Below are 14,459 nucleotides of genomic sequence, written 5' to 3'. Positions count from 1 at the left end.
TAGGCTTCCTGGTGTCACTAACCGGTCTCCCATCCAAGTACCGACCAGGCCTAACCTACCCATCCTTACTAACATTAATTCATATATGAATGGATACTGCCGGGGTCTAATGGCCAAAAATATATATATATATGTCAATAGATCTTTGTTTGAGTCTATTCAGGTTTACACTGATACAAATGCTGTAATTAGATGGACAGTGTTTTTCCTACAAATGTCTGAGCTGAATATACTAAAGGAGGACACAGCAAAATGTGTTCCACTACTAGATAAAAAATCAGGTATAGTGCCTTTAAGGGGCTAAATGGAGCTTAAAAATGTTGAAACTAAGTATTTCCTCCCCCAGCCACGTCCTCCTGTGTAGAATGAGCACACGCCTGTTCACCAGAACTGCCTCTAAAATCCTGCACTGTCTCTCAAAAAGTTGTTACTTCGGGTCTGAAGTGCCGTCATGCACGAGTTAACATAGAGACTGCAGATACATGTAAGACCTGAGGTGGCAGTAGCGAGTATTAAATGACCAACTTGCATCTAGTCTCTTAGTATCGTAGAAAGAATTACCTAATAAATCTCAATTTACCGGATGTTGTTTTGTCTCACTTCCACTGACTGATTTATTCTAATTGGTAAATCATGCCAGTGTTTATTCCTAATTTGAGTAATTTCACCTCATCGAAGTGTAATTTATTTGGAACAGCTTCATCCAGCTGTCAGGACGCTGAACTCTCTCCCTCCCCCCTGCTTCCCCTGGCATTCAAAATCTGCTCCCTCACACACACATTTTGAATACATTCTGAGATTACAACTTTACATTTGCATTATGATCCATACTAAAGGCTGTGTAATAATCTAATATGAGAGTGTTTTATGAAGGATGCCCAGTCAGTCGTCTGAACAGAGCAGTGGGACGCCTCATCCTCCCTCTGACTCCGCCTCTTTTCTCTCTCTCGCTCCAAGCATTCGCTCACATCCCAAACGCAGCAGCATTTCTCACATTTCTGCCCTCAACTTTGCATAGCGCTGTCCACATCAGAAGGTAAGCAACACATTCACTCACATTTAACAACCCTTTCTTTCAAGTATTTTAGGATTTACGGAAAGCGAAGGCAACTTTTCACACTGATAAAAAGGTTTGGCTTTCTATAGGTGATTATGAATTGAATAAAGTGCTAATACTGGACAAAACAAAGCCTAAGGAATAAACAGAGAGAAAGACGTGACCAAATAAGGGGAAGGAACTTGGATGAGGCTAAAACTATGACTAAAATGTCCAAAATGAAAACCAATAAAAAATGAAATTCCAGTGTTTGAAAGCGCCTCATGTATTCTGATTAAAAAAGGTCTGTGTCTCAGGTTAAAGTGGTTCAACTCATTTGGCTCTAAAGGTTAAGACTGGCCTGGGAATGGAAACTGGTCCCAAGCCTCCCGTAGGAATAAACAGTGTCCTTTTGCACTGAAGCGGAGCACATGATAAGGCCATGGGACTCAGAGAAATGACTTTTCCACCGTCAACAGCCTGGAGACAAACAATTCAAGGCTCCTTTTTTACTTTCTATTTACTCTTTCGGGAAACGAGAATCAGGGAAACAAATTTATCCATAAAGATGAAGTCAATTTGGAAAAGTTTTCAAAGTTGCAAAGTGATAACCATTGTTTGTATGAGCAGCAGCAACTCACAAATGCAGTTTGTGAGTTTAATGAGGAGAAACGTGGATATTCTAAAGCAGCTTGGTCATAACGGGGTAACTCTTGCGAATAAATTTGTGTAAAACTGACAGAAAATGTGCAGGAAATGTCAGCAAAACCCGTAGTTGAATACAGTATATAGTTTTTTCCTTCCCTGATTGAAACAAATATGCTTTTTTGGTGCTAATTTAAGACCTCTTAGCCTCGGTATTTAAATGTTTACATCTTAGAACAGTGTAAATCAGAACAGTGTAAAATCCGTCCCCAGTGCAGTAGTGAAGCATTTCAAACAAGGCTAAAAACAATCGCTGTGCTTTAGAGTGTAGAAGTGCGGTGTCAAACTCATTTTGAATAGAAAGTCTATGGGAAACTGACCAAATACTTTTTTTCCCCACTGTAATAGAGAAAATGTTTCCAATAAATGAATAAAAATAAGCTGTGATTTGGTCAAAGCCCCAACCTGACTTCATTAATAACGCCTAACACTTGTATTGCACTTTACAAGCCTGTGTTACAAGTTCCTCGAAGTACTACATTCACTTGTTCACTCCACACTCTAAGCTGTTATTGAAGCCACAACCGCCCTGGGGTACACTGTCCATTTACCACGTGGCTATATAATGTGTTGTTCATATCCTGAGCTCTTATGTCAGTGTGGAACTCTTTCCTTTTTTTTAGTTAATGCCCCCTAGTGGCTTGAATGAGTACGGCACGGTAGTACAGTGGTTACTACCATGTCTGCGTAGGTTTCCTCCGGGTGCTCCGGTTTCCCCTATCACCAAAAACATGTACAATAAGTACAGCCAGGTGTTTCAGACCACCATCCTGGCTGCACATCATGGAGATGGGTCCCCGAGCGCCGGCCCAGGCTGGCAGCTCACTGCTCCAACAGGTCGCCCCAGCAGCATTGGGACAAATGCAGAGAATGAATGAAGTATACCTTAACCTTAAAGGGTCTAGATGCAAGTTGGCCATTTTATACTCACTACTGCCACCTCAGGCCATATGTGTAACTGCACCTTCTATATCAAGCTCGTGCATGACGGCAATTCGGGCCGAAGTGACACCTTTTTGAGAAACAGTGCAGGATTTTAGAGGCATTTGTGATGAACAGGTCTGGGCTCATTCTACACATTAAGACATGGCCGGAACATGTAGGGGGAGGAAAATACTTAATTTTAACATTTTTAAACTCCCTATAGTCCCTTTAACCTTTCTGGTTATTCTTTAAAAATGTAAAACTCCAAGAGACTTACTTCTTTTTACATACTCTTACATATACTGTTTGACACCCCCGGTATACAGTGGGGAAAAAAAGGATTTGGTCAGTTCCCCAGAGACTTTCTATTGGATTTTGGCCAAATACTTTTCCCCCCCTCTGAAGATAAAATTCATTGCTGTTTAACGACGTTTTAAAGCCCAAATACTACAATTTTAATGTCATATTCAATTTCTTAAGATTTGGAAACATTCTATCAAATAAAGGAATGAGGGGAGTTTTGGTATGCACAAAAAAAATCAAGCACAACAGGAAACGTTTTTGCAAAATATTCGGCACAAAACTGCAGCTTAAAGAGGGGGTATTATGCTTTTCAATCACATAGCACCAGTCTATATCACACTACAATGATGACCAAACCTTCTGTTGGTCTGTAAATGCAGTAAATTAGAATAACTGCCTTGTATAAAATGGCTGTAGTGAATGTCTTGAAATAGGCCTCTGTCTCTTTAAGAACCTCTGAGCCTTTAGACACGCCCCCTCCACACGCTGTCTGTGGCATCAGTGGGGAGGGGGTTCTGCTGAGGAGCAGTGGTTGGTTACTCGGCTGGTGACGAAAGCTCGGAGGCGTCTCCAGGAGGTGGGGGCGTTCCTAGGAGGACTCAGGCAAACCTATCCCTAAAATGGCCGCCATCAGAGTTTTTACAGATTACTCAGAAATACGTGAATGTGCCAAGGCAACACTTCAGGCATTTTTTTAATGAGGGAGTGACATAATAACATGATGTAAAGCTTGAAAAAGTCGATTTTGCATAATACCCCCCCTTTAAAGTGTTTTAGATTATATATTTTTGTATATGTGATGAACGTATGCAGCAGGTCATAAGTCCAGCAGTGTCATTATCTTCCCAGTAATGCCCAGCGGAAACCTTGTGTAACTAGTCGTGACGTACAAAGGGGATTTTATCTTTAGAACCGGGGCCGAGGCAAACTCCAAACTGAACCACGAACAGGTTTTGGCAGCAGTTCAGACAGAAGCTTCGCCGAATCAAAAGGACGAATCGCATCATGAAAGTAAAATCAGAGTTTGCCCTTGGTGCTCGCGCCGCTCGCTCTGCTCCTCGGCGCTGACAGGAGCCGATAAACTCTGAGCTATGGCTGGCATCTTCCTGTTTGAAAGCGTGGAAGAGCGTGATGCCGAGTTTCCATCGCTCCTGGAAACAGCGGGACAGCAGAGGAGGCTGCACGGGGAGGGCATCTGAGGCAATCATCAGGCTCAAGTACAAGACTGAGATTAGAGGGAGACGGGAAGGACAAATCAATAAATATATAGAGGTAATATCACTGCAGACTGAGGCTAAACTGAATTAATAACTAAACTCATTCATTGATCTGTCACTCGATTTGTTGCTGATGAAGTTTCTGTTTCTGGTTAGATTTAAAAGGCGGTAAAGAGCGTTGTTGTCATGACACTTCACACACCTCGCTTTGAGTGTTGTTGGCGTGTGTGTGAATGAGAATGTAAAGCACTTTAAGTACCTAGTCTTATCTTGTTTTACTGTAGGTGGGACAAGGTTAAGTTGCTGTCCACGTAGGGAAATTTGTCCTCTGCATTTGACCCATCCTTCGATTCAGTGGGACCGATCACCAGGCTGAGGGTCAGAATCACCTGGCTGGAGGATTCACCTATTGTACATGTTTTTAGTGGTGGAGTACCCGGAGGAAACCTACACAAACACGGGGAGAACACACACAGAAAGGCTATATCGATTTTGCAATATATCGTGATATTTTGCAATATATCGTGATATTTTGCGGGGGCGATAAGATACTATACGGTTTATTCTGATACTTTGATGACGTCGTGCATATTGACCTCCTAACCCACACATTAACCGAGTGCATTTTCTCCGGTTCAGCTTTACTCAAATCCAAACGGTCCATAAGCCTATAGGCCAGTGCAACACCTCATTTGAAACTCACGTTATTGTCACTTTTAATAAAAATAAAAATTGTTGGGTTTTCATCACATTTTTGCCACACTTTCATCACTTTTTTGTAAATTTTTTGTTGCTCTTTTATTGCGTTCGACACATTTTGGGAATTTTTCATTGCTTTTTGGGCACGCTTTTGTCGCTCTTTCGTTGTGTTTTTATCCTTGTTTCCGTCTTGTTTTTGTTGCTATTTTGACACTTCAAGAAGCTTTAAGATTTGGGTAAAGCCACACTAAGACGTAAATAGTAGCACTTGGACCAAACACTGTCACGCAAATATATTACTTTTATTGATAGAAAAATGGGTACAAACAAATGCAAACAAATGTAAAGCATGAATCATCTGCTGTATGTTAAAAAAGGTTAAAAATAGTGATGTATCGTTGGTTATTTTTGTACAATATATCAATTATCGTAGCATCGGCGTATTGTAAGGTTATCGTGAGCCATGCATCATATGGAATCGTGATGTACTCAGAGGTTTCCACCCCTATAATGTAGAATGTGCATAGATTTAGATGGATACAGGAGACAAAAATACTTGTATTCACTACTAAAAAAGTAGTATTTTGCACAAATTTCATCGAAGTTACTGTTATTCTGATCTTTAGTGCAGCTTTTAGATTCACCGAATAGGGTGCTAATGTGAAAAATAATGCCTTTAAACCAGAATTCGGTTGACCTTCAAGGTCTCGGGTTCTGTTCCCAGTATGGAGTGAGTTAAAACTGCCCGATGTGAAGCGCCTTGTGACCATGTGTGTTAAAGAAAGAAAGTCCTTAATCGAGCTGGTTGAACTATTTTGCTGTTATTTTGTCCTAGAATCTGTGTTTGGCTTGAATAAGATGAATTATTTGCCAAGGGAGTAAGGCTTTGTTTTCACTATTTCAATTATCTCATTGTTCTTAGATATTAGTAATGATTTATCTTGACATGTATTGAAAAAAAGAGTCCAGAATTACTGAATATATTATTAATTCCAGTCATTTTCGCTCATCAAGATGTAGGAAAAGCCCTTTTATCCGAATACCCGCGCCCTGTCCTGCTAATAAAACACAAACTACACGCTGCAGGAATGCCCGGCGTGCGGCCCCTTTAATCCCGCTCAAATTCCCACGGCCTTTTTGCGCCGTGCCAAAACAAACGAGCAGCGACATAAAGATGACGCTATTTAAGTCACACGTCCTTAACATGTCAGCGACCCCCACTTAAGTTGTCCCTCTTGTCCCGCAGAGCTGCCGTCACCTCGCCGCGTCCCATCCCGGCGCCCGGACAGGAGGCTGGAAGGTTAAGCGTAAAGGCGTAAGTGTTGACAGGGGGAACGAGCTGCTGGAAATTAACAAGCCGCGGCCGCCATCTTGTTCGGCCGGGGTTAAATTTGGCGAAGTTATGCGCGCTATGTTCACTGTAGACTCAGGGACTCCTGGGTAACAGCGGCGCCAAGCTGGAGGATGAGGACAAGGAAGAGAGACACAAGGCACAAAGTCTACTGTGTTTTAGACCCCGTAGCCTCAATATTTAATACTTTACATCTTGTTAAGGTACATTATGCAACTTTTTATGTGGAAAAAAAAGTTGATATTTGTGTGTATTTGACCATGTAGTGACCCAGCAGCTGTATGAGTGGTCAACATTGCGCCTTTACTTTCCACTTTTTTCCATCACAGTCGTCTCTACAACGCTCCAGGATCACTTATTTTGTAGGTTTTCTGGTGGGAGGCTCCGTCAGCAGTGAAAACCTTACAAACAATTGATCCTGGAGCGTTGTAGAGACCACAGTGATGGAAAATAAATGTTCAATGCTGACCACCGATATAGCCGCAAGGTCAAATAAGCACAAATATCAACTTTTTTTCCATATAAAAAGTTGCATAATGCTTCTTTAAAGCGGACGTAACATGAATATAGGGCTTAAAAGATTGATAAAGGCATTGATATTTGTGTTTTATAATCTGACATGATGTCTTTGGAGGAATTAAATAGTAGCAATGAGCTGATGAAAACTGTGACTGGGGCTCCTCCTGCTGGCCACTGTAGGAACAACTTAAAACAAACTTTCAGTTTCGATTCATGGCGTGGTTTACAGCTTCAGCACGTCGTAAAAAAAAACGCTGGAGCAGAACAGCTCAGTTTTCCCTCAAACTTGGCTGTAAATACTGTTTAAGTGGTGCTAGCCTGCAGTTAGCTTTGCCCGTTAGCCTGCTAGCTTCTTCGTGATTCTATTAGTGTGAATTGGTTGCTCCGGTCCGGTGGCAGTCAAGTTGCAATTGTGGTTTTCCGACACCAGGGGGAGGTGAAAAAAAACCCAATCATCCCATTAACACTTGTATTACCCCCAGAGGGACTACGGAAAGGATTTATTAAAGTAAACAAGTTACTTAGTACTGCTTTAAAGCTCAAAAAGGTACATTTTCTACATGTCTCCTTTAAAGTTTAAGTTACATGTAATTTGAGCAGAAGGGTTTTGGGTAAAGTGTATGGACTTAAAGCTACACCGCGTAACATTTCACCCAATAAATAGCCTTAGTCTCTATGCAAAACTCAGCAGTGTAGACAGTGAACAGAAAAGGATGAATTTAAAGCCACTCTGTGTTACATTCCTGTTTATAAGTAGCTGGTCTAAGGATGGGCAAATGTTCATACAAGATGAAGTGCTTGTACTTTATTCAGATTACCGGGTGGAAGGTTTGTGGACGTTCATATGAACTTGTGGTGGTATTTGGGGCACAACATCTGGAGGAAGAGTGAGCTACATAACTTGAAAGGCGGAAATTCTGACCTGAAAACTCGTGACCCATTTGAGAGGCGTTTGAGCACGACGCACACAGGGGGGGATGACATGTGGTTACTGCTTTTGTGTCCGTGGGCAAGGCACTTTAGATGAAATAGAAGAGACAGAATACAAAACAGTGGAGGAAAAATATCTGGAGATTTTACTCATGTCTCATAGCTACTTTTCATTTCGATTTAGTTCATTTACTTTGACTAAATCCATGAGAATATATTATAGTTGACAACATTAACAGTGATAAATACGACTCAATAGGATATTTTTACCTGAATTTTGTCTTTTTGTCCCTCTTTGTTCTCATAGTGGGGCATATTTGAAGTCGGAGTCGGTCCCCCTGTCCGTCAGCTCGTCCCTCTAGCCCTGACCTGAGTCCTCGGCCCTGGTTCTGTCCTCCCTGAGTCCAGCCCAGAGACCGAAGTCCACATCCCAGACCGGAGCCCAGAGCGCGCTTGCGATGGAGCGGGTGCAGCACATGACCAAGTCGGCGATCCGGCGCGCGTCGCAGATCGAGGTGAACCCGCAGGCCAAGAGGAACCTGCAGGAGCTGTTCGTCAACTTCACGCTCATCCTCATCTGCCTCCTGCTCATCTACATCATCGTGCTCCTCAGCAGCTGAAAGGCGGCGCTGCACGAGCTGCGACCGCAAGTGTTCAAGGGGGAATGTCAGATAACAATGCAAAACACAAACACACAGTGACCAGGGCTGCGCAATTTTAGACAAATATAAATGGGTTGCGTTCACATGAAGTCACAGAATTCTATTGTGATAACTATGATAACCGTCAAAAAGCTGAATATTGACTTGCTTTATGGTTAACATCCCTGTAATGGCTGGACTTATCCACATGAAACAAAAACTGTCACAAAGTCCAGTGTCTTATCTCTCAGCATAAATCAATTTAAGTCAAATAACAGTCACGTAAAGGCATCCAAAAGTGGAGACAATATTCAAAACAATGTGCAATAAGATGAAAGTGGCAGGTTTGTGGATCCACTCACTTCCAAATAATGATCAGACTGGAAAAACAACCATCATTACTCAGATAACTGACTTAAAATCACTTGAATACATATGGACAATATGGACAATATGTAACTTGTTAAAGTTTGGGCCAGAACTTGGAAAACGCTGAAGTTTAGAAACAGGAAAACAATTAACTTTTTTGGACAATGGTTTGGATGAGGTCAGGAAAAGGTTAGGGTCAGGTTTATTGAGCAATATACAATGACGTGACATTTTTGAATCAAGTTTGTCTCATAACTAATGATTTATTTTATCTCTCAGACAAATTCTAAGAGCATAAAATGAAGAAAACACAACATGTTGAGCTGTGGTGTTAACCCTTAGTCAATGGCGTCTTTTTATGCATTATCATAAGGAGACCGCGAGAGTTTGTAGCCCTCAGACAGTTCTAGAGTTTGGGAAATTTCACAGTTACCATGGAGATCCGCCATCTTTGCAGCTGTTAGCATACATTTCCACTGACTAACATTAGCTAAAAGTTACTGCTGGTAAATACATCTAACTCACTGTGGTGTCCAAGTGTTTTAATGTGAACAATAACTCCAGTATTCTAACTTTTAAAATCTCAATCATTATTTTACAATTGCTGCTAATCCCATAATGCCTAGCGATATGACGTCACAGTCCCGAACTAGCTCCTGCACACACACACACAAAAAACTCAAACCTAAAATGTATTATTAAACTAAAGAAGGTAAAATACTGACGTTATCGTTCACATTAAAACATTTGGACACCACGGAGTTGTTCCACGGCTTTTTCTATTGTTTTTAGCTACTGTTAGTCGATGGAAAATGCTATGCTAATGCTAGCGGTACCCACAAACATGGCGCATCTCCATGGTAACAGCAATTTTTCCTGAATTCTCCTCAAGTAAAGTTAGATTTATGTAATTTCCTAGCACAGGAGCCAACATTTTCTGTTTGAACATTTATTTCTGAAACTTGTAGAAATATCGTGAACGCAACCTATGTTTGTGACGCTTCTGAGGAGTCGTCCATTAAGTAAAGTGCGCTATTTTTAGAGGCGGTGTCAGATAAAGCTAAATATTTGGACGTGAACGCGACACAAAGTCCTAAAGCGGGTCATTAGTCTCCGCTCGTAAATGCGTGTCTGCTTTCAACAAAGACAAAGGAAACAACGCGTCTTCAGTGTTTTCAAAGGCACTTACCACAGATTCATGGTTTATATGAAAAACACTTCCTCGCTTTTAAGTATCAAGTAGCAAAACTTTAAATATCTGGTTTACTTACATGAATTTACGCAGTTTACTTTGCAATCTGACCTTTGTTTCATGCTTTTAAATCCCCAAAAAACTTTCTTATTCGTGTTTGGAAATGAAAAACGTCTGTTGCGAATGCTGCAGTTTGTCGCCCTCTGGTGGTCATTTACAAGACTGCCGCACATTTGAACGTACAGCTGAAAAATCTGTCTTTTCTCACCCCATTATATACATTTAATCTACATCTAAAATGTGCAAATGGCCTGAACAAAACTGCATTTCATCTTTGCTTGACGTTCATGAATGAAATCTTCACTTTAGCATGGTGTGAGCTCACTTTGTAAAATACTTTGTGGAGAGAGGGGGGGAAAAAAGCACTGAAACCAGCAACGTTATGATAAAAACGTGCTCTTTTAGTATGTGACTGTACTGCATCTCCACTGAGATGATGTACTGCAGGTTTTAGTGAATTTTGTCTGTATGTGAAAGACTGCACCTTTTGTTTCAATGTTTTAAATTGTAAGTCTTTAAATAAACAGCATGTCTATAAATATAATCGGCTCTGTTCATTTCTCTCAATGTTTTTCTCTTTTACAGTTTCCTTAACCTCTTAACTCCCACCTGAACGGATTCCATTTTCTCCTACCCTAATCGAAAAGCTTCTTGGGGAAAAAGCACCAAAACAGCCACAAAAAATGAGAAGAAAACTAGGATGTAAACACAGCAAAAATGTGACATAAATGTGACAAAAACTCAACCAAAAAGTGACAAAAACTCAACCAAAAAGTGACAAAAACTCAACCAAAAAGTGACAAAAACTCAACCAAAAAGTGACAAAAACTCAACCAAAAAGTGACAAAAACACAACAAAAAAAAAGACAAAAACTCAACAAAAAAATGACAAAAACTCAACCAAAAAGTGACAAAAACTCAACAAAAAAGTGACAAAAACTTAACAAAAAAATGACAAAAACTCAACAAAAAAAGTGACAAAAACTCAACAAAAAAGTGACAAAAATTCAACCAAAAAGTGACAAAAATTCAACCAAAATGTGACAAAAATTCAACAAAAAAGTGACAAAAACTCAACAAAAAAATGACAAAAACTCAACAAAAAAGTGACAAAACTCAACAAAAAAATGACAAAAACTCAACAAAAAAGTGACAAAACTCAACAAAAAAATGACAAAAACTCAACAAAAAAGTGACAAAAACTCAACAAAAAAATGACAAAAACTCAACAAAAAAGTGACAAAAACTCAACAAAAAGTGACAAAAACTTAACCAAAAAGTGACAAAAACTTAACCAAAAAGTGACAAAAACTTAACCAAAAAGTGACAAAAACTTAACCAAAATGTGACAAAAACTCAACCAAAAAGTGACAAAAACTCAACCAAAAAATGACAAAAACTCAACCAAAAAGTGACAAAAACTCAACAAAAAAAGTGACAAAAACTCAACAAAAAAATGACAAAAACTTAACAAAAAAGGGACAAAAACTCAACATAAAAGTGACAAAAACTCAACAAAAAAGTGACAAAAACTCAACAAAAAAATGACAAAAACTCAACATAAAAGTGACAAAAACTCAACAAAAAATTGACAAAAACTCAACAAAAACATGACAAAAACTCAACAAAAAAATGACAAAAACTCAACCAAAAAGTGACAAAAACTCGACAAAAAAGGGACAAAAACTCAACAAAAAAAGACAAAAACTCAACAAAAAAAGACAAAAACTCAACAAAAAATGACAAAAACTCAACAAAAAGTGACAAAAACTCAACCAAAAAGTGACAAAAACTCAACCAAAAAGTGACAAAAACTCAACCAAAAAGTGACAAAAACTCAACAAAAAAATGACAAAAACTCAACCAAAAAGTGACAAAAACTCGACAAAAAAGGGACAAAAACTCAACAAAAAAATGACAAAAACTCAACAAAAAAAGACAAAAACTCAACCAAAAAGTGACAAAAACTCAACAAAAAAAAAGACAAAAACTCAACCAAAAAGTGACAAAAAAAAAAAAAAGAGGACAGCATGCATTCGGTTTAGGCGGGTGGTAAGAGGTTTATGAATGCTCCAATTGCAACAAAAATAATAAGTTTGTATTCGACACTTCTACTGCTGCCACCTTTTCTACAACTCAAAGGATCCATCGTTTACAGAGTGAAAAATAAGGGAGACAAAAACGACAAGAGTGAAATCTCACAAGTATAATTTTACTGTTCCATACCATACAACAGAAATGATATAAATATAAATAAATATCGTCAATTGATAGATATATACCTCAGAAATGACAAAGACACACATTTTACAGGACACGTATAGCCCTGATCGACAAACGACCACAATGAAAATCCAAACTAAAAACCCCAAAATGATATAAAAAAACAAACTTGTTCATGGACATCTTTATGGCACTATAGCTGAGTATACTGTACGTGTGTGAAGTGCTCATGCAACAGTCAGCAATGTTATGTTCTGGAATGTTTACTTGACAAATACCGGGTCGTAGCTTTCGATTCGGACGCTATCATCGTGTGTTTCTGTGATGTTTTGGCCGTTTGTGTGAAAACCGTTAAAAAAAAGAAGAAAAAAAAAGGCAGAGTGATCGTGCGCAAAAGCAGTATTCAGAGTAAAATGTTGTAAATGATAAGGAGTTGTGTGGCCTGTGTTGTTATGTACATGTCTTTAAAGGATAGAGGTTTTAACTGTTCAGACATGGACTGTAAGAGAAGAGAAGGTCAAGCATTTACCCATGAACTGAAGGGTCGACCCCAGGATGATTGTGGGTCCCAACGTCATAGTTTTTCGACCAATATACCAAAATATTGCATTCAAACTAATGTTGATAAACCAGATTTGAAATGTTTTGCACAAAAAAACATCATAAGTTCATAATATTGATTTTGGGGGTTGCAACTCAGGAAGTTTGGGAACCCCTGGTCTAAGTAAGGGATGATGTACAGGGCAGAACCAGGGCCGAGGACTCAGGTCAGGGCTGGAGGAGGAGCTGACGGATGGGGGATAGACTCTGACTTCAAATATGCCCCGATATGGGAACAAAGAGGGGACAAAAAAACTGGTAAAAATATCCTATTGTGTAGTATTTATTATTGTCGGTACTTATTTTCCTGATAATGACCAGCGTTCTTTACATTATCCGCTTATTATACGGCCATTTGCCAACTGAACACACAACATAAACTTCATACACTTTTTGGCCAGGCTGAGAGTATATTTTTCCTAGGATACTTGGTAGATCAACCAGTCACAAGTCATGAGAGTGAAACGTCACACATATATCAACTTAACCAGCTTAACCCTGACCCTGCCCCAGCCACTAACCTTAAGGATAGTGGGCTGGTGCCTAATCTTCAATTAGTCTCTGATTGGATGATGAATGTCCACCGTTTACCAACTATCCTAGGAAAAATATTTTTGCGGCCAGGCTAGTAGTTAGCCTGGCTACTTAGTTGAAGGTGCAGTTGGAGGAATGGTGGTGAATCTCTGGGTAAGTTGAAAGTCGGACTCTCGCTAACCTCACGAGCGATTCCCCCGACTTCTCTCTTATGGACGGGGACAGAGATAGTGTCCTCGACTACGTACGTGCGGAGTGATATGAAAGACATGGGGCCTTTCCGAAACCATTCCCTCCTCCCTTCCCCTTCCACTCAGTGAGGGCACCTTCTGAGGTTCACTCAGAGAAATTTGAGCTGTGACTTTCAGACGCACTCTCCCTCGCCCCCACTGTCCTCACAGCCCATAATGTGGCAAAAATCACAAGTTCAACTGATCATACGTTTAAATAAATAAAAGTTTCTCTTATGAGTTTACAAAGTAATTCAGATTCAAATACATTATATATTTACATTATATAATTTAGCTTCTTCAAACTCACAAGTGAGAACTTTTCATCTCCCAATAAAATCATATTAAGTCTCACTGTCACTTTCTGTTTCATTAATAAATGTCTATATGATGATAAAGTTGTTAAAATGAACACTTAGGTGCTCCTGAGTAAACGTGGAACTGTAGTTGTTTGGTGTGTTGCTCGTGGGACTGCTCTCAGTGTAACACACACCTGTTAAGTGTGGTGTCGATGCAGACTCGCTGAGAAGGAGCTTTTCTACTGAGTGTTGGGGGGTAGAGTGAGGGAGGAGGGAGCGGTTTCGGAAAGGCCCCTGTATTACAAGCACGAACTCCGTTACCATTGGCAGCGGTCATTATTTTTTTCAGAGGTCCAGAAAATAATGACCGGTAGAACGTTGGAAAATCCCATTCAAGTCAATGGAGCTTCTACTTGCGGTGTGAAGAGCCGTATAATAAAAAAAATTTAACGGACACCCTCCAGCCAATCAGAACTGAGTATTCACCAATGGTATAAAGCAGTGTAAAGGTACTGCCCCTCATGGATAAACAGTGAACAGTCATAGGGATTTTTCTTGTTTCGAGACAATTTCAAGGAAAAAGTTGCAATCCGATTTTCTCTTTCATGAATGTAATGCATGTACTGT

At 39.8% G+C, this 14,459-nt stretch overlaps 1 protein-coding gene across 1 annotated transcript; it reads left to right on the top strand.

The window, feature by feature from the left end:
* Nucleotides 1-925: 925 nt before the first annotated feature.
* pln2 (phospholamban 2) lies at nucleotides 926-8,379 on the top strand. Its single transcript, XM_079582089.1, has 3 exons — nucleotides 926-1,036; nucleotides 6,131-6,199; nucleotides 7,992-8,379. The coding sequence occupies exon 3, from the start codon at nucleotides 8,143-8,145 to the stop codon at nucleotides 8,302-8,304; it is 162 nt and encodes a 53-aa protein (XP_079438215.1). The 5' UTR covers nucleotides 926-1,036; nucleotides 6,131-6,199; nucleotides 7,992-8,142; the 3' UTR covers nucleotides 8,305-8,379.
* Nucleotides 8,380-14,459: the final 6,080 nt, after the last annotated feature.

The sequence above is a fragment of the Gobius niger genome (genome assembly GCF_951799975.1).
Source record: "Gobius niger genome assembly, chromosome: 23".
NCBI lineage: Eukaryota > Metazoa > Chordata > Actinopteri > Gobiiformes > Gobiidae > Gobius > Gobius niger.
The sequence above is the reverse complement of the archived record's forward strand: the minus strand, read 5'-3'. Positions and strand labels throughout refer to the sequence as shown.